At 38.6% G+C, this 20,644-nt stretch overlaps 2 protein-coding genes and 1 long non-coding RNA gene across 7 annotated transcripts in view; 2 read left to right on the top strand and 1 right to left on the bottom strand.

Annotated features, from left to right (window-relative positions):
- RNF4 (ring finger protein 4) overlaps nt 1-20,644 on the top strand; it is a 201,447-nt gene that overhangs the window by 93,347 nt on the left and 87,456 nt on the right. The gene's annotated exons all lie outside the window — the stretch shown is intronic.
- On the bottom strand, nt 888-20,253 carry LOC141548069 (uncharacterized). 3 transcript variants are annotated; one of them, XR_012483791.1, is made up of 4 exons: nt 20,181-20,253; nt 14,294-14,934; nt 11,151-11,595; nt 888-2,806 (listed from the first exon to the last, which is right to left on the bottom strand). It is a non-coding gene; the product is annotated as an uncharacterized LOC141548069 (long non-coding RNA). The 3 variants fall into 3 exon arrangements; XR_012483790.1 differs by having other exon boundaries at nt 888-2,809; nt 11,407-11,595; XR_012483792.1 differs by having other exon boundaries at nt 11,407-11,595.
- The window catches only part of FAM193A (family with sequence similarity 193 member A), a 191,937-nt gene continuing 191,236 nt past the window's right edge, over nt 19,944-20,644 (top strand). For all 3 annotated transcript variants that reach the window (XM_074276850.1, XM_074276849.1, XM_074276848.1), the window contains exon 1: nt 19,944-20,561. In XM_074276850.1, the coding sequence (XP_074132951.1) occupies nt 20,280-20,561 (282 nt within the window). In that variant the 5' untranslated portion in view covers nt 19,944-20,279. The remainder of the gene's footprint in view (nt 20,562-20,644) is intronic.

The raw sequence follows: 20,644 nt of genomic DNA, 5'->3' as shown, positions 1-20,644 counted from the left end.
CAGAGAGATTGAAAAAGGGATTAATTATTGCAAATAATTTTGTCCTATTAGAATTGTTTTTCAAATGATTGATAGAACTTATAAATCCATCTGGTCATGGAGATTTTTTCCTTAGAAGTTCATTTATGGCTTATTCAGTGTCTTTTTCTGACAATGGGCTATTTAAATAGCCTATTTCTTCTTTTGTAATCTCTCTATTTTTGTAAGTATTTACCATTTCTCTTAAGTTATCAGTTTTGTTACATATAATTGGTGAACAGTTTATAATTTCCTTTATTTTCTCTTCAGTTGTTGTAAGTACTCCTTTTTCATTTTTAATGTTAGCAATTTAGTTTTTCCCCCTTTAAAAAAAGGAAATTAGCTATTTTATTGGTATAAAAAATGTGTGGCAATATAGTTTTTTGGTGTCCATATCGGTATGTTTAGATATCATTAATTTCCTCTGCCACCTCATCTCCAAGGAAGACCAGTTTCTGCCAGGAGAGTAGATTATGCCATGAGGCTGGCCACTCTGCTTTCCTGAGGAAGAGAATATAATGCTAGAATTATATCTGTCTACTCACACCTCTAAATACTGTTTGTCTAGATGAAATAATTTTAAAATTCCAGTTGCACTCCTAATAACTATTCCTTAATCAGAAAGGAATATTCCAAACTAATTATGCAAAGGCTTGACTCACTACCAAATCCCAGTTATACACAATGAATAGCAAATAAAACTATTTAAGAGATAGAAAACAAAAATTAGAGAAGTTATATGTATGGGTATACCTCTTTCCCCCCCCCTTTTTTAAAGCTTTTTATTTACAAAACATATGCATGGGAAATTTTTCAACATTGACCCTTGCAAAACTTTCTGTTTCAACTTTTCCCCTCTTTCCCCCCATACCGTCCCCTAGATGGCAGGTAGTCCAATATATATTAAATATGTTAAAGTATATGTTAAATATATTTATACATGTTTATTATGTGTGGGTATATACCAGATGATAGAAGATCAAGGAAGAGACAGGGAAAAAGAATTCTTATCTAGGGGCACATTCCAGAGATGTTATAAAAGTGAAATTTGCAGGCCTCAGCAACAGCTTGGATGTGGAAGGTGAGACCTAGTGAGGAATCCAGGTTGACTCCTAGATTGCCAATCTTAGGGATTGGGAGGATGATACTGCCCTTTATAATAATAGGGAAGATAGGAGGAGGGGAAAAATAGACACTGAGGATTTTTCTTTTCTTTTGGTTTAGGTCTAAAAGGGGTAGATTAGGGCCCTTCACTTCTGTACTTTTACTGTAAGAACTTTTCCTTTAAGTATTTAGAAGCTATGCAATTTGATGCCTATATATTAAGTACTGCTATTGACTTCTTATCTTTGGTCGTTTTAAACATAACCAATTTTTCCTGCTTATTTCTTTTTGTCATGTTCATAATTACTGTGGACTCATCTGAAATCATGATTTCTTTCCGTGTTTTTGAGGTGAGTTAAAGTGTATTAATTAGGTTTTGTTTCAGCCCCCCATTTTAACTTTATGAGAATATTTCTATTTCATGTTTTTCTTGTAAACATAATGTTTTCTGATCCGTTCTGCAATTTTCAGTTTTCTATGTGAGTTCATCCCATTTATACCTATCTATCCTTGTTAAATATATATATATTTCCCTTCATTCTGTGCTTTTGGTTTTTTCCTCTTTCCTTCCACCCCTCTCTTTACAAATAAAAGTATTTTAAAAGAGAGAGGAATTAGCTGCTACTTGTGATTCATAATTAAAATGTTCACTTTCCTGGCTTACAGCTCTTCTCTTTTCCCTTATTTTATCCCTGAACAAAGGTTTTTGCTTTCCTTTTTAAGCCCTTTACATTTTTTCCAATATTTAGATTGTTCATTATGACTGTTTCCTTATATGTCTTATTTTAGACCCCTTTCTCCTTTTTCCTGTCCCCCTTTTCCCCTTTTTAGTTTAATATACTTTTGTAATGCAATGTATGTGTAATTGTGTCCAGTCTTTATTTCAAATTAATGTAAGATCTATGAAATGGCCTTTTCCCCTGTCATTCTTCCATGATGATATGTTCTTCATCTTTTATACTTGTATTATGTGATGGTGATTTCTCTTTTCTTCCCCATTATAGTCCCCTATCTCCTACATTTTTATCTTTTCCTAAGGGACTATCAAAACAGAATAAAATCACCAACAGTACTTTTACTTTCTACATGGATCCTGAAAGTTATTAGGATTTTGAGAACATATTTATTTCTTTTTTTTTTTTTAAATAATAACATTTTATTAACAATACTTATGCATGGGTAATTTTTACAACATTGTTGCTTGCACTCACTTCTCTTCCAACTTTCCCCTTCCCTCTCTCCACCTCTTCCCCTAGATGGCAGGTAGTCTTTTACATGTTAAACATGTTATAGTATATCCTAGATATAATATATGTGTGCAGAACTTAACAGTTCTCTTGTTGCACAGGAATAATTGGATTCAGAAGATAAAAATAGCCTGAGAAGAAAAAACAAAAATGCAAACAGTTCACAGTCATTTCCCAGTGTTCCTTCTCTGGGTGTAGCTGTTCTATCACTGATCAATTGGAACTGAATTTGATCTTCTCTTTTTCGAAGATATCCACTTCCATCAGAATACATCCTCATACAGTATTGTTGTTGAAGTGTATAATGATCTCCTGCTTCTGCTCATTTCACTCAGCATCAGTTTATCGAAGTCTCTTCAAGCCTCTCTGTAGGTCATTTCTTACAGGTCCCTTTCCCTTCTTTAGTATCTCTTTGGGATATAAGCCTAGTAGTAACACTGCTGGATGTAAGAGTATGCACAGATTGATAACTTTTTTTCTTTTTTTTTTTTTTTATTAATTTTATAATTATACATTTTTTGACAGTATATATGCATGAGTAATTTTTTTTAATAACATTATCCCTTGTATTCATTTTTCCAAATTTTCCCCTCCCTCCCTCAACTCCCTACCCTAGATGACAGGCAATTCCATACATTTTACATGTGTTACAGTATAACCTAGATACAATATATGTGTGTAAATCCAATTTAATTGTTGCACATTAAGTATTGGATTCTGAAGGTTTAAGTACCCTGGGTAGATAGACAGTAGTGCTAACAATTTACATTCAATTCCCAGTGTTCTTTGTCTGGGTGTAGTTGTTTCTGTACATCATTGAGATTGATAACTTTTTGGGCATAATTCCAGATTGCTCTCCAGAATGGTTGGATTCTTTCACAACTCCACCAGCAATGCATCAGTGTCCCAGTTTTCCCGCATCCCCTCCAACATTCATCATTATTTTTTCCTGTCATCTTAGCCAATTTGACAGGTTTGTAGTGGTATCTCAGAGTTGTCTTAATTTGCATTTCTCTGATCAATAGTGATTTGGAACACTTTCATATGATTGTAAATAGTTTCAATTTCATTATCTGAAAATTGTTCATATCCTCTACCATTTGTTAATCGGAGAATGGCTTGATTTCTTAAAAAATTAGAGTTAATTCTCTGTATATTTTGGAAATGAGACCTTTATCAGAAACTTTAACTGTAAACTTCTAATCTTGTTTGTGTTAGTTTTGTTTGTACAAAAGCTTTTTAATTTGATATAATCAAAGTTTTCTATTTTGTGATCAACAATGATCTCTAGTTCTTCTTTGGTCATAAATTCCTTCCTATTCCATAGGTCTGAGAAGTAAACTATCCTATGTTCTTCTAATTTATTTGCAATCTCATTTTTTTTATGCCTAAATCATGGACCCATTTTGATCTTATCTTGGTGTACAGTGTTAAGTGTGGGTCCATGCCTAATTTCTGCCATATTAATTCCCAGTTTTCCCAGAAGTTTTGTCAAATAAATAATGAATTATTTTCTCAAAAGTTGTAATCTTTGGGTTTCTCAAACACTAGATTTATAGTTATTGACTATTTTGTCCTGTGAACCTAACCTATTCCACTGATTAACTAATCTATTTCTTAGCCAATACCAAATAGTTTTTGTGACTGCTGCTTTATAATATAGTTTTAGATCAGGTACAGCTAGCCCACCTTCATTTGATTTTTTATTCATTAATTCCCTTGAAATTCTTAACCTTTTGTTCTTCCATAAAATTTTGTTATTTATTCTAGGTCATTAAAATAGATTCTTGGGAGTCTGATTAGTATAGCACTAAATAAATACGTTAGTTTAGGGAGTATTGTCATCTTTATTATATTTGTTTGGCCTATCCAAGAATATTTTTCCAATTATTTAAATCTGACTTTATTTGTGTGGAAAGCATTTTGTAATTTTGCTTATATAATTCCTGAATTTCTTTTGGTAGATAGATTCCCAAATATTTTATGCTATCGACAGTTATTTTGAATGGAATTTCTCTTTGTATCTCTTGCTGTTGGATTTTGTTGGTGATATATAAAAATACTGAGGATTTATGTGGATTTATTTTTTTATTCTGCAACTTTCCCAAAGTTGTGAATTATTTCTAATAGCTTTTTAGTAGAATCTCTGGGGTTCTCTAAGTATGCCATCATATCATCTGCAAAGAGTGATAATTTGGTTTCCTCATTACCTATTCAAATTCCTTTAATCTCTTTTTCAACTCTTATTGCCAAGGCTAGTGGAGAACATATTTATTTCTTATCAGTAACAGTCAATCCAACATAATACATATTATATACATATATATATATAATTCTCTATATGCATAAAATTCTATGTTTTCTTTGGCTCAAAATTCTGGATTTTTTATATCAAGAATGCTTGGAAAGTCTTTGTTTACTAAGGATTCACCTTTTTTTTCTTCTGAAAGATTATACTTAGTTTTGCTGGCTAGTCTATCATTGGTTATAAGCCTTTATTTATCTTTTGTGTTTTGGGATGCTATATTCTGAGTTCTTTTGTCCTTTTCACTATCAACTGCCCAGTTTTGCATGACCTTTACTGTGCATGGCTTTAAAATTTTGAACTCTTTCTTTATTGGCTGCTTGTAGTATTTTCTTTTCTTTGCATTGAACTCTAGTTTTTGGCTTTTGTAATTCTGGAGGGTTTCATTTGGGAATTTCTTTCAGAAAATTAGTAGCAGTTTTCCATATGTAATTTCCTGATAATATGGTAATGGATTTACCACTTTTTTGGTCATCATTTTTAGGTAGTTAAGTAAATAATAATTCTTTCTCATTAGCCAGTTTTGTAGGCAGTTACTTTTTGACATTATATTTTTTACACTGTAAGGGATGAGGGGGAAATTGGAGTTAAGTGATTTGTCTGGGGTCACATAGCTTAATGAGTGTCTGAGGCAAGAATTTGTCTGGCATAACTTTTATTGATCAAAGTAGTTGTCTGTCAGAGTTGATCACTATTATAATATTGCTATTTCTTTATCCAATGAAGACCTTGTCCTGCTCACTTCATTCTGCATTAATTCATATAGGTCTTCATGGGTTTTTCTGAAACCATTCTCATTTTAAAACCATAATTATACTTCACCATAATCATATGCCTCAAGTTGTGTATGGTGATATGGGATGGATGACAACAGTCATTCCTTAACTGACAGGCATCCCCTTGATTTCCAGTTCTTTGCCACCACAAAAAGACCTACTATAAATATTTTTGCACATATAAGTGCTTGTACTTTTTCCCCTCTAGTCTCTCTGGGAGATAGTCCTAGTGGTTGTATTGTTGAGTCAATGGATCCACAAAGTTTTAAAGCCCTTTGGACATAGTAGAACAATTGTTCTCCAGAATTCTGGAATTCTCCAGAATGTTGAACTAGTTCACAGATTTGCCAGGAGTGATTAATGTCCCAATTTTTCCACATCCCCTCCAGCTTTTGGTTTTTTCCTTTTTTGTCTTGTTAGTCAATCTGGTGGTACCTCAGAGTTGTTTTAAATGTGCATTTCTCTTAATGAATAATAATTTAAAGCATTTTTTCATGACTTTTCTTCTTCTGAAAATTGCCTTCATATCCATTTTCCATTTATCAAATGGGAAATGGCTTTTATTTTGGTAACTTTGACCCAGTTCCCTATGTTTCAGAAATTGAAGTTTTTTTTCAGAGAAACTTGATATAAAAATCGATCACTTTCAATTTTGTTGGCTTTGACTTTGTGCAAAAATTTTAATTTTATGTAATCAGAATTATTATTCATTTTACTGCCCACCATCCTCTTTATCTCATTTGGTAACAAACTTTTCCATTATTCAAAGATTTTGCAAATAAAATTTTCAATGCTCCCCTAATTTGCTTATATTACCTTTTACCTTTAAATGTTCATCTATCTGCTTTCCAATTTTCTCAGAAATTTGTCAAGTAATGAATGAGTTCTTGTCCCCAATGCTTGGATCTTTGGGTTTATTACATACTAGATTAGTATGGTCATTTATCACTGTGCATTTTGTACCAAATCTATTTTGCAGATGCAACACTCATTTCTTGGCCAGTACTAAATTGTTTAGATGATTATTGCTTTATAATAATATAGTTTGAATTCTGGTTCTGCTAAACAGCCTTCCTTCACATTTTCCCCCTTCCACTTCCCTGCCTTGGATCCATCAAGAATATTGAGGGCTTGCTTCTCAGTATTCTTGAACTTTTTGTTCTTTGATAAATTGTATGGCTTTTTTCTCTAGCTCAATAAAATAATTCTTTGGTACTTTGACTGGTATGGCATTGAATAAGTAAATTTATTTAGAATTGTAATTTTTTTTTATTATATTGGGTTGCCCTATTCCCTAGCAATATTTCTTCAGTTTAGATCTGTTTTTATTTGTGTGAAAACTGCTTGGTAATAGTGTTCATATGATACATTCATGGGCTTGTGGTGGCAGCTAAATTCTCAAGAATTTTATACCATCTGTACTTATTTTAAGTGGGATTTCTCTATTTCTTCCTAGGCGTTTTTTTTGATCATATACAGAAATGTTCATGATTTATGTGGGGTTTACTTTATATCCTTCAACTTTGCTATAATTGTGAATTGTTTCAGTTTTAGTTGATTCTATAGGGATCTGTATGTAAATTATCATATTGCCTGCAAAGTGACCATTTTGTTTCCTTTGTTGCCTATTCTTATTTCTTCAGTATCTCATCTTATTACTATAATTTTCTGACATTTCTAGTTTAATGTATAATAGTGGTGACAGTGTATATCCTTCCTTCAAACTTGATCTTAGTAGGAAGGTTTCTAATTTTTCCCTACTGTGGATGTGTGCTCTTGCTTTTTGGAAAGATACTAATCATCATTTTGAGAAATGCTTCATTTATTCCTGTGTTTTCTACTGTCTTTAATAGGAAAGGGTGTTTTATTTTGTTAAGAGCTTTCTGCATCTATGGAGATAATTGTGTTATTTCTGTTGTTTTTCATATTGATATGGTCAATTATGCTGATAGTTTTCCTAATATTGAATCAGTCATGTATTCCTAGTATAAATCCCACCTGCTCATGGTGTAGGATCTTTGTGATACATTTTATTACTGTAATCTCTTTTTTAATATGTTGCTTAAAATATCCATTAGGGCAATTGATCCTAGATGTTTTTCTTTATTTTTGTTTTCCTTGATTTAGATATCAAAATCATATTTATGTCATAGAATTAATTTGGTAACAATCCTATTCTTGGTTTTTCAAATAGTTGATATAGTATTAGAATTATTTGTTCTTTAAATATTTGATAAAATAGAATTGTGATGGAGAGAGCCATCTACATCCAGAAAAAAAGACTGTGAGGTCTGAATGTGGATCATAACAAACTTTTTTGTTAATTGTTTGCTTGTTTTTTTTTTTTTTTCTTATTTTTTTCCCCTTTTTGATCTGATTTTTCTTGTGCAGCACAATAATTGTGATATAAATATATATATATATATATATATAAGAACTACACATGTTTACCCTAATATATATATATATATATATATATATATGCATATGTTTGTATGTATATATTAGATAGAATTAACCTTTAAATCCATCTAGTCTCCCAGGTTTTTTCTTAGGGATCTCATTTATGGATTGTTTCCTAAAATTGCATCATTTAAGTTTTCTATTTCCTCTTCTGTTAATCTGAGCAATTGATATTTTTGTAAATATCAATCCATTTCACTTTGAGTATCAGTTTCATTAACATATAATTGGGCAGGAGAGTCCCAAATGATTGCTTTCAGATTATTTTCACTGGTGGAACATTTGTTTTTTTGTGTTTTTTTTTTAATTTTTTTGAGACTTGATATTTGTTCAATGATTTTTTTTTTAATTTTATTGTGGTTCTGTAATAAGTTGAATGGATTTTTTAAACTTAGAATTATACTAATCTTTGATTTCCAGGATTTTTATTTTGGTATTTAATTGAGCATTTCTATTTTTTTCCAATATAAAACAATAAATTTCTATTCCAAGAAAATATATAAAATAAAAACTGTACAATGTTTTTAAAACTGCCCAGCATTTCTTTGCTTCTTTGTTGGTTTTCTTTAATTCTTTGCTGTTGCACTTTTAACCTTATTTTTTCCCTTCCCTCATCCCCCACCCCACAAGGTTACAAATAAGCATTATATGTGTATGTGTATCTATAAACACATATATACCCATGTAAGATCATTACATCTAGTAAGATTACCTATGCTTATTTACTCTTATTATTGGTTTCTCTGAAGGAGGATAGTATTTTCCTTCATATGTCCAAGTCTTAACATGTTTATCGAAATCTACCAACTCATCATTTCCTGTACCTCAGCAATATTCTAGCCTGATTACATCCTACCTAAAAAAGATTGTCTATGAAAGATTTTTCCTCCAATTTTTTTCATTTCTTCTATTTTGAGGATTTACTTATTATGAGGATTTTGAGGAAGTATGTTTTATTTATTCATTAAAATTTTAATTTAAAATGATTTTTTTTAACACTTCAAAAATGATCTTACTTATAGTTTATGGTATGATATTCTGAATCTAATTTTTTTACATCTTTTTCCTTTGGTTTCATTAAAGTTCCTGACCCTTTTTTATTCCCAAATGAATTTTTTTTCTAACTTTATCATTTTTTAGTAATTTAACTGGGATGACATTGAGTAAGTAAAGTTAAATAAAATTGCATTTATCTACCCGTGAACAATAATTACTTCAATTATTTAAGTCCAAGTTTATGTGTTTTTATGTTTATATTCACATAGTTCCTGTGTCTGTTTTGGCAGGTATACACTCAGGTATTTTATATTGACTGGGAATTTTAAATGGTCCAAAACAATATTGAATAATACTGGGGATACACAGTATAATTATTGTTTTTTTTTTCTTTTGATTAAATCTATTTTAATTTTGTCTGAGATTATGATTACTTTCCCCGCTGTTTTTACATACTAAATTCGACTCCTGCCCTTTATTTTATTTTTGTGTATATTTCTCATTTTTATGAAAGCAACAGTGAAAATAACCTATTATTATTGAATTCACATCCAGGCTGTAGTTACTTATGTATTTTTCTACTTCCCACTTTTTCTTACTATCCTTCACTATTTTATTTACCTTATTCTTCCTCACTCCTCTGCTTTACTTCTAATCCTTACTTTACCCTTCCATTCCTTAACTTACTCATTCCTATAAGTTCCTTCTGCACTTCTCCCACTCTGTCACTTTGCCCTCTTTTTTCTGAATTTAAAAAACTTTTATACACTTCTATATATGTTAATGTTAATATTCCCTCATTAACCCATCCCAGAGAGTAAGGTTTCAATATTGCCTGCCTTCCCACCCACTAGCTTCTTCTATATCAATTTTTCTTTTTATGCTTTATTTGTATACTTTTTTTTTTAAGAATCATTCCAAAATAATCACCTCAGCCTACACCTTTCTTTCAATCTAGCCAAATAATTATGATAATCTTAAGAGCAATGCTAATATTTTCATATAGATGAAGTAAATAATTTAACCTTATTGAGACCCTTATAATAAGTCTTTAATGTTTATCTTATATTTCTTCTGGATGTTATATGTCAGATTTTCCCTTAAGTTCTGGGGGTTTTGTCACAAAAGCCTGAAAGTCTTTATGAGTTCATTAAACCAAAACACTCAGGATTATACTTATCCTTGCTGGGTAAGTTAACCTCTGGTCTTATCACAACACCAGCTGTTTGCTCTCTGGAGTATAGTACATTTCAGGTATTATTGACTATTCTTAATATATTTCTCTTTGAGCTGTTCTCCAGATTCGTTGTTTTTCTGATGAGATACTTTACTTTTTCTTCTATTTTTTCATTCTTTTGATTTTTTTTTTCCCCTCTAATTTTTCCTTATACTCTCATGTTTGGCTATAATATAAAGTCCTTTTAAAGTTCTTTTTAGAACTCTTTTTGTGCTTGAGACCATTTGATACTTCTCATTAAAACAGGAGTATCTTTTTTAGCATTACCTTCCTTTGAATATGAACCCAGATCTTCTATATCCCTCTATTATCTGTTTGGGTTTTTCCTCCTTTGTTCATTTTTATTCATTTTTAGTAGTTGTTTGTGGACTCAGGTTGTAGTCCTAAGATATAGGAAATGATATCCCAAGCCTCAGGTCCCTTATTTTCTGAGGCCCACACTTGGGGTCTCTTCTCTACTCCTGAGTCTTGCCCAGCTCCCCCCACAAGACTGTCCTGCATTCCCCAGGTGCGTGTGTCCCAGTGCCTCCTCCCTGCAGCACAGATAGTTGGAGGTGCTTTTCCTCTCCTACTATGCTATCAGGACCCTATCTTCACATTGAAAGCTTCTAAAGCTTAGGATGCCCCTAGAGCTGCTTGTTTGCTAATTCTGGAGATGTATGCAATTGCCCTCCAGCTAAATCTCTGGGATACTTCCGGGGTCTTCTCAAATTATCTTAGGAAGACAACTGCTTTATCTGTTTCTTTCTGCTGTTCTGAGGCAATGTTCTATTGGGGGGGGGGGAGGTGTGAGTGTCTATGGAGAAAATTTGGAGAGCCCCAAATTTTCTGACCTGTCCCTGTTACCTTTTTTAGTATTATTATTTAGTATTATGTATTTCTACATCTTTTTATCCACTTTTGTATATTCTTCTCCTGAATTCTAGTTAGAAGAATAGTTATTTTCACATTTCTTCCTCTTTTTATTTCCTACCTTAAAACTAGTAAAACAAGACAAAACCTACTCAGGTATTGTGGTTGTTTTTCTCAGCTTCCACTGTGACCCCTGCAAACAGTGGGATGGATTCTTTCCAGACACTTGTTGCTTGTTCTCTTCTTTTCCCGTCAGAACATAAACACATCATTATCTGTCTCAAAGGAGAAACAGGGAGCTTATGTAACTAGGACTTTGGTTGCCATTCCTTGGTCATCCTTGCCTTGGCCATGCTCCCCACAAGAACTCATCCCAAGAGCTTTCATACTGACTCCTACTGATCTCACCTGAAGTGGGGGAGTCCTCAGGGAGGAGCCTGACATAATTCCTGCCACTGCCCAGGCCAGGGCTGACCAGCTTCCTGGAACAAACAAGTCCAAAAGCCCTGGGAATGGCCCTGTCCATTCAACTCCTCTCTGTAGGCAGACCCAACCTGAAAACGGCCGGTGCAGGTGCCATCTCCTCAGCCGCAGCTCCTGAAGACCCAGAGAAGAAAGTTCTCAGAAAAGTCTCTGGCAGGTAATAACAACATCAATAACAATAATTTACATAGCATCTGCTATGTCCACGCATAGAGACAGCTAAGATGGCACAGTGGATAGAGCACTGGGCCAGGGGTTAGGAAGACCTGAGTGCAAATCCAAAGCTCCCTAGATCTATGTCCCTGGTCAAGTCACTTAATCTGCTTGCCTTAATCCCCTGCTATGTGTGGTCCACTACTAAGGGGGAGTTTGACACTACTTGACAACAATGTCCAGGTACTGTGCAAAGAACTTTATTATCTCAATTGATACAAGAACTCTTAGGTGGATGCTATTTTTATCCCATTTAATGGGAAGGACCTGAGGCAAACAGGTGATTACAAGATCACATATCTAGGAAACATATGGGACAAAGTTTGTACTAAGATATTCCTAACTGCATCCCATGCTTTACCTACCAAGTCACACACCACCCACCACCACTATGTGGCTCAACATAAAAAAAAGACATGGTTTTTACCAATCAAAATTACATTAATGAAGATAAATTGCCCTCTATTTTGATGCCATTCCATTTGATTTGTAGCTGAAAACTGTATTGTCTAGTCTCATTAGAATGTGAGCAGAGACTGCTCTTCTTTTCTGTTGTATGCCCAATTTCACATAGTAAGTGCTTATTCACTACTTCTTACTTTATTCATTTTCTCAAATGTATTTACCTTTCTGGGTTTCTACTCTTCTATGTATTTTGAAGCAGCTTTGGATGCTCCATCTTTTATTAGGAGTGCTTAATTGTTTTCTAATTTGCTTCATTTTGTTCCCAGTAAGTAAGTGATACTAAGTTTTGCAGCCAAGTTATTTTTGGTTGTAAGCATTTGTCATGTGTCTTTTGGAATACAGACATATATCAGAGATATTGCAGGTTTTGTTCCATATCAGTGCAATAAATTGAATATCACAATAAAGTGATTGGTTTCTCAGTGCATATCTATAGTATACTATAACCTATTAAGTGTGCAATAATATATGTTTAAAAAACAATGTGTTTATCTTAATTTAATTATCTTGAGCCTTCACTGAATTTTGAAACCTTTTTGTCAGTAAAGGGTCTTATCTCAATGTTGATGTTACTGACCAATCAGGGGGTAATTATAGGTGGTTGAAGTAGTTGTAACAATTTTAAAAAATAAGACAGCAATGAATTTTACTACTTTAATTGACTCTTTCATTTGAACACTTAGAGGACATTGTAGGGTTATCAATTTGGCCTAATTCTAATATTGTTGTGTCTCTGGGAACAGGGAGACTCCCTAGTAAATGGAGAGAAAAGAGGTCAGTAAAGTGAGAACACACATCACTTATCAATTAATTTCACTTTCTTATATGGGCATGGTTCATGGTATCCTCCAAATAATTACAACAAAAATCACTAATCACAGAGCACCATAATAGATATAATAGTGGAAAAGCTTGAAATATGAGAATTACCAAAATGTGACAGAAAATTCCATGTGAACACATCCTTTTGAAAAAATAGTACTGATTTGTTTGATGCTGGGTTGCCAAAAACTTTTAATTTGTAAAAAATGCCTTATCATCTGTGAAGTGCAATAAAGTGAAATGAAATGAGGTATGGCTGTATTTTATTCAAAAACTTATCTCTACTGAAAAAAGTGTCATAATGATCTTGCATGATGGCGAATGTAATTCTTATCCCTTGAATTCTTTCTCTGGGCTGCTTGCAGCATTTTTTTCCTTTGATAAATCCAACCATCCATAAACTGAACTTTTATTGTGAGTGGTTGGTCATGTTCTTCTTCAGCTCATTTTATAGATAAGGAAACTGAAGCACATAGGTTTAAGTGACTGGCCCAGATTCACACAGCTAGGAAGTGTGTGAGGCTGGATTTGGATCTAGGAAGAGTCTTCCTCATTCCCAGCCCAACACTCTCCCTCCTATGTCACACAATTGCCCAGTGTGCTTAGTGCTTTGCAATTATTTTCACATTTTATCCTTACAACAATCCATGGAGATAGGTGCTATTAGCATCATTTTAGAGCTGAGGAAACAAACGTTTCCTCAGAAACAGAAGTTGGAGGACTTAACCACGGTCGAAGTGCTAGTTAAGTGTCTGAAGCCATATTTGAACTCAGTTTTTCCAGATCCTAAACTCTATGATCTATCCATGTGCCACCTAGCTGTCCCCATGTATCTTGTTTTATGGATTCATTGAGTTCTATTTGCTTCCTTATTTCTAGGATCTTAATCTTTATTAGTGTATCCTAGTTTCCAAGTCTCTCCTTTCAATTTTTTCAAGTGTTCTAATTTCCATCTATATCTCATTGTTTATCTTTTTATTTCTTCGGCCATTTTTGTACTCTTTGTAGCCAAGACACGGGGGGGGGGGGGGGGGGGGGGGAGAGGAAGGAGGTCTTTGCTTATAGCTGTAGGCTTGCTTTGTCTTGGTTTTCCCCTCAGGTTTCTCTTAATCCACAGTATTCCATTAATTGTGTTTGTATTTTTTTTTTTTATATGTACATAGCTTTGGTTTCTAGACTGGGGCTTTTGCTAGGGCCTCAAACACTCCTATTCTCTTAGAATGGAAAGGCTTTGTTTGATTCTCATCCCTCCATAGTTGGAATGCTACTACCATTACAGTGCTGGATGGGATGGTTGGGATCCCAGGCTTACCATCTGTTGTAGTCTCTGGTTGTTTAATTCAGCTGTTGATCCCAGTCCTTTTTTGCCCAGTTTTCCTTTTTTCCCCTGTGGAATATTTTGTCCACTATCATGGCTCTGAAAAGCAGCAACTGGATGATGGAAATTATATTGTCACCAGGTGGTCTCTTGTAATCTGCTCATATTCTCCAAGGTTTCTGACATTTGCTCCAGGAAGGTCAATGAGTTGGCTTTGTTTGCTGTTGTGGCTCTGAGAGTACAAGACATTTATGACACTCTCCATCATCTTGGGCAGTAAGCTTTGGGACCTCTGCTAACTTTAGGACTCAGTTCTCAGAGCTCTCTCTAGCCTCCCTGTCCCCTGGCACATCTCTCTGCAGAGATGGATTCACACTGCTCCATTGTGACCCTTCTCTGAGTAACTTGAAGCTTCTGGCTGTCATGTCAGAAGGGAGTTTCTACCTGCAGGAATTATGAGGAATCTTGAGGGTCATTCTAAGGAAAAGGAAATTGAGATCCAGAGAAGATGAATAATTTAGTCAAAATCATGTCAGAAACTGCAGAGCTGAAATTTTAACCTAGGTCTTCTGGCTTCAAATTATGCTTTCTTCCACATTGTACAAGCTCTTCCAATCTGACAATCTGGAGTCTATCTAGGAGAGAGGGTAGTCAAAATGAAGGAAATCAATGCTACATCATACATGAATAGTTTAAAGGAATTGGACATATTTAGCTGGAAAAGAAAAACCTAGTGGGGAACATGATTATCTTCCAAGTATTTAAAGAGTTGTAATATGATATCTAAGATTAGATTTGTTTTGCTAGTCCACATCAAAAGAACTAGGAAAAATAGTGGAAGCTATGAGAAGATAGATTTTAATTTGGTATATAGAAGTAAAGTTTAATAATAAGATCTATTGGTATTTCATGGATCTACAACTTCCCGGATCTTGGTCTACTGATGTTGATTGCAGTCTTTCCAAATTTTAGGACAAGGTCTACATGAGCTGTCAACTGAAAAAGTCATCACTCAGCTTATATCTTTCTGAATTAAGCTGGATTGTTTTTGTGCTATTCGATCTGTACCAGAGCCAGCAGTGCCTCACTGGTATAGCTCCTGGGAACTCAGGTTTCTCTTCAAAGCTAAAGCAACTGAAAAAAAAATTTAAGATGGATGCTGTGAGAAGTATTCCAAAATAGGAGGCCTGCTAGTAGGTGCAATGAATTTCCCATCTGTGAAAATGTTTAAATGCTACTTTCCAGGAATGCTGCAGATAGTACTCATGCTATGAGCAACTATGTGACCTCTACTCTGAAGTTCCTTTCTGTTCTAGATCCCTTGATAATTTTGATTAGGCTTGACCTGTGTGAGAGTCAGTTTAATGTCATTTCTGTCCTGGAGACACTCATAATATAGCTGCAGATTAAACAAACATTCATAGGGAGAACAGTGAAGATAAGACTGAACATATTAAGTACAAAAGTGCAATACAGAATGACACATATGAGAATTTAGGAAAGAGATCACTGAGGTAGAGTAGTTCAGGAAGAATTCTTAAGAGCAGTGAAGCTTAAGCAATGACATAAAGAAGAGATAGAGAAGACATTGCAGGTATAGGTTCTGAGGCAGATAAGTGATTCATTGGATAGAATGCTGGATGATCAACCCGTCAACTTCTTTCTGCCTCAGTTTAATCATAGGGCTAATAGCAGGATTGTTGTGAAGATTAAATGAGATAACCTGTGTAAATTACTTAGCAAACCTTTAAGTGCTATATAAATGTTAGCTATTATGATGTATGAAACCCTGAACTTTGACAAAAGGACACATTGACTGTTGTATGTGATGGTTCTGTGACTTCTCCCAGTTGACTTTGTTTTGTTTTTTAGGCTAGGGTTAAGTGACTTGCCCAGGGTCACACAGCTAGGAAGTGTTAAGTGTCTGAGACCAGATTTGAACTCGGGTCCTCCTGAATTCAGGGCTGGTGCTCTATCCACTTCGCCACCTAGCTGTCCCTCCAGTTGACTTTGTTACAGTAATCATGTAGTTCATTTGGTCCTGCTTTCTTCCCTTTGTATGCTGGGTTCTTTCCATTACATGATACATACTTCTTCCTAGCCTCCTTACAGGATGTAACCTTTTCTTGGGAAACCAGAGTTGTCAATATAAGCAATAATTCTTGCCCTTTGAAATACCTTCAGAGGGTATTTCTGCCCACACTAACTATCCTCAACTACTCTGCTTTGCATTTGTGTCTTTGGTCATTTTTCTGGCTTTCTATAATGAGTTGTTTTAGGCGCGGGCATATGTCTTAAAGGTTTTTTAGTAAAGGCAATCAGGTCCATCATTGAAGCTGTGCAAGTTTATGGGAAGTATAGTCCTTTTCATCAGACCAACCAATCTTGTTACCATGTTAAATTTCATTTGATTAGATTTAGCCAATTGTTTCAAACTATTATATTTTTGGATCTTTATTCATGGTAGGTTCTTATCTTCTGCAGACTTGATAGGCATTTTATCTATACCTATATTCACTCATTGATAAAAAAAACATCACGTTGACTAGCACAGAGCCAAGAATAGATCTCTGGAATATCATGCTAGAGAAACCTCCAGGCTGCATCCCTCCCTACTCTTTTTTGGGGGTCAGGTATCTGATCCGTTCTGAAGCTACTTGATTTACTACTCACTAAGCTAACCTCTCTCTCCACTTTGTGTACGAGAATAGCTTGAGAGACTGTCAGATTCCTCTTCTCGTTTTATGTATGAGACACAGAAAGAAATGCTGTTGATTTGCCTGGTTATACAGCTGTTAGGTGTCAAGGGGCTGGGACTGCAGCCCGATCTAACAAATCTAATAAAATGATGTGAGCTCTACCACCCACATCCTTTTTAGTGGGAAAAAGTGTCTCTTCTATTTTGTAATGTCTCAGTTTTTCTATGAAATGAAAAGGTTGGACTGACTTATCTAACTCAAAACCTCTAAATTCCTTCCTTCAGTGTGCTTCCATTTCTCTGAGAAGCACTTCTGCTTCTTTAAAGGCCTTCCTGTGTTTGATTCACTGATGTACAACATTAAAGAGCTAGGTATTGTGAGACAATTAATTTATCTCATTTTGCTCACAAACTCGCCTCAGCTAAATTAGTGAGGTTACCTATGATAATAATAATAGCTACATTTATGAGTATAATAACAGCTGACATTTATAGAAGGCATCATGGGTACATTAATTCATGGGATTCCCACAAGCGTCCTGTGAGGTAGGGAGGAGAGTGAAAAAAACCCTGGCCTCGGAGTTTTGAAAAGTTCTGAGTTCTAGTCTTCGATCTAACACCTGCTGGCTTTATGACCATGGGCCAGTCATTGCACTTCTCTGTGTCTCAGGTATAATGCCATCTATAAAATGGGCATCATCATTGGGCCTACCTCACAGCTTGTAAGGGAAACGCTGCCTATGTTATAAAGTATCAGAGAAAGATGGGCTGTTAGGAAGTGTGGCTTTACAGGTTTGCCCACCATCAGAAATGGCAAATGCTTTTCAAGCCTGTTCACGGCAGTCATTAGGCCTGATGGCTTTCCTGTGGGCCTAATGGAATCCAAAGGTGAAGAGGGCCGGCCTTAAGGAGCGGAGGCCCGGAGCCGCAGGATGTAAAGGAGGCGCCTCTGCCACTTGCCCTCTTAACCATTATTGAACTTCTCTGAACCTGGGCTGGCACCTGACTCCGCACCCCTCCTAATGCCGCCCATCGCACGGTGGAGGAGTAGGGGGGAGCAGGAGAAGGTTCCTCGGTGTCCCCGGATGAGCTGCCCTCCCCTGGGCTTCTCCGGCTGTTCCTGAGCCGAGGCTCTGTGTCTGTGTCCGAGAAGCAGGCTCGGCGCCCACAGCCCGGCTCGGGGCTGACTGCTCTCCATGGTTTTCACAGGGGGACCTCATTTCATCTGATCCCCTCCCACAGCGCTCTGAGAGGGAGGCAACTGTCACCCCCATTTCGCAAATGAGAAATCGGGACTCTGGGGGCAGTCATGGGAAGCCAGGTTCAAATCCAGCCTCAGACAAAGAACTCTCGCTAGCGCTGTGACCCTGGGCAAGTCACTTAACGCCAACTGCCCCGCCGCGGCCACGGCCCTGGACCGAGCAGATGTCTAAGGGGCCGCCTCCGAGTCTGGCAGCGCCCCTCTGTGGCGTGGGGGAACATTTATTTGAGCTCAACCCTCTCCCTTCAGAATAAGACTTATTCTTCGGCGTCTCCCCTTCCCCCCCAGCCTTTCTAAAAGACCCCATGTAACCCGGTCTCTTCCTCTCCCTCCGGGCGGTTACGTACTGTGTTGCCGAGTTGCCTGGGGTGCCCGGAGGCAAAGTAAGTGACTTGGGTAACTGGTAAGCTCAGAAAGGGGACTGGAGGCCAGGACCTCTCCAGTCTCTTAACTGGAGTCTCAGGCCTCCAGAGGCCTCGGTCTGGTTTTCTCTTACTACCCAATTCTTACCGAGGGGTCCTCGACTCCCTGGTTTTTCAATGGGCAGATCCCCGCATTTCTGTATAATTGGTTTTCTTTGTGATCCCGGGAATCTTTTTTGCATTTCAAAAGAGAAAGGAGTGAAAGTGGAGGAGGGTCGTTCAGAATCCCGAGGGTTCCAAGCACTACTTGTGGGGCTTTCTCGGCTCTCGGAGGCCCCCGGGACGCCGATCCGCTCCGGCGCGGTTTGAAAGGGAGTGCCCGCGGAACCAGGGACTTACTGCGGGCGCAGAGGTGGAGAGTTGTGCTGGGAGCCAGGCACCTGGGCCTGAGCAGCCGCCTAGGAGCTCGTCCCCTCCCCCTGCCCAGGGTGGAGAGAGCGGCCTCAGAGGTGCCACCGCGGGGCACTAGGAGGCGCCCCCGCGGGACAACCTGCCTCCGGGGCCACCTCGTTCTGGGGCCGGGCAAGGCGGGGTAAGAGGGATAGACGCTCGCGTCCAATAGGGTTCACGCGCAAAGCGTCCCCTCCCCCCACCTCCCCAGGCCTTGCTTAGTCCTCTCCAGCCTCAGCTCGCGGCTGCCTCTGGAGAGAGTAAGAGTGGAAGGGTCGGGGGGGGGTTGGGGAAAGACAGAGCGGAATGAAGACAGTGGTAAAGGTGTGTGGCTTGTCTAGGTGTCGGAACTCCTCGCCTCCAGCCTAGTAGTTGACTGTCTTGGGTGGCGATGCAGCCCTGCACCACCCCGGCCCTTTCCCGCCGAACTACGGATCCCACAACTCCCTGGGCGCGTTAGTAGGGGTGGGTTGGGGGAGTGGAGAGCACTGTGCAGGGAGGGGAGAGAAAGAGTGGCAGTGACCTCACCCTCCCCGCCCCCCCGTTTCCCCGCATCTCCTCCCTTTCACCCAGTCCTTGCAGCCAGGCGCAAGGCCCGGCGGGAATGGTAGTCCTTCTTTCAGAGTGGCGTCAGGGGAGGCAGGCGCCTCGTGGACTCCAATCCCCGTCGTGCTTTGCGCGGCCGAGAGCATGTTCGAGGAAGGGGGGTGTCGGTGAAAGAAGGGAAAAAAGGGAGAGGAGCAAAGAAGGGGAGGAGTAAAAAGCGAGGGGAGGGGGGAGGAGGGAGGAGAGAGTCCACATCCCCTCCCCCCTCCCCTCTCCCTTCGCTCTCTCGCACCCCCCCTCCCCCCCGACGTAAACTGGGATCCCTTTCCCCTTGTGTCCGCCATATTGGACTCTTAACTCTGGTCAGCGGCGGCGGCGGCGGCGGCGGGCGGCGAAGGGGACAAAGTTAACTCCCGGTTGGAGCCTGCAGAGCGGCTTCTGCCCGCCCTCCGCCCTTATCCGCCCGGGAGGCGGCCCCGCGAAGCCGCCCTCCCTCCGCTGGGCCCCGGCCGGTGGCTCTCAAGTGACCTCCCCCCCATTTCCCCTCCGCCCGCCGCCTTTTACCTCAGCCTCCTCCTCCTCTTGCTGCTGCTCCCTCCTTCCTTCCCTCCGGCCGCCTTCACCCCTTCTATTCTCCCACCTCACGGCCCGGCCTCGCGAAGGATGAGTCCGGCCGACGCCAAGCGCGGAGCCAAGCGCCGGAAGAACAAGCGGGGCGGCGGGAGCGGCGGCGGCGGTAACGGCGGCGGTGGCGGCTGCGGAGGCGGCAAGGCCGGCCCGGCCGTGGCCCAGGCGGCAGCGGCCTTGAGGGGCCCCCAGCCTGCCGGCACAGCAACCCCCCAGAGCGCCGTGGCGGGCCTGCTCGTGGCCCCGGCCTCGGCCCCGGCTCCGGCCACGGCGCCCAACGGGCCCCTGGGCGCTGGGGGCGGTCCCGTAGGAGGCGAGGTAAGCGGCTTCGAGTCGGAGGAGGAAGAGGAAAGGGGTGTGTGGGGCGGTGAGAGGGGGACCCCTCCCGCCCCCCGCGGAGC

This window comes from Sminthopsis crassicaudata, chromosome 6 (assembly GCF_048593235.1).
Source record: "Sminthopsis crassicaudata isolate SCR6 chromosome 6, ASM4859323v1, whole genome shotgun sequence".
Classification (NCBI taxonomy): domain Eukaryota; kingdom Metazoa; phylum Chordata; class Mammalia; order Dasyuromorphia; family Dasyuridae; genus Sminthopsis; species Sminthopsis crassicaudata.
Note: the sequence above shows the minus strand (reverse complement) of the source record. Positions and strands in the feature narration are given on the sequence as shown.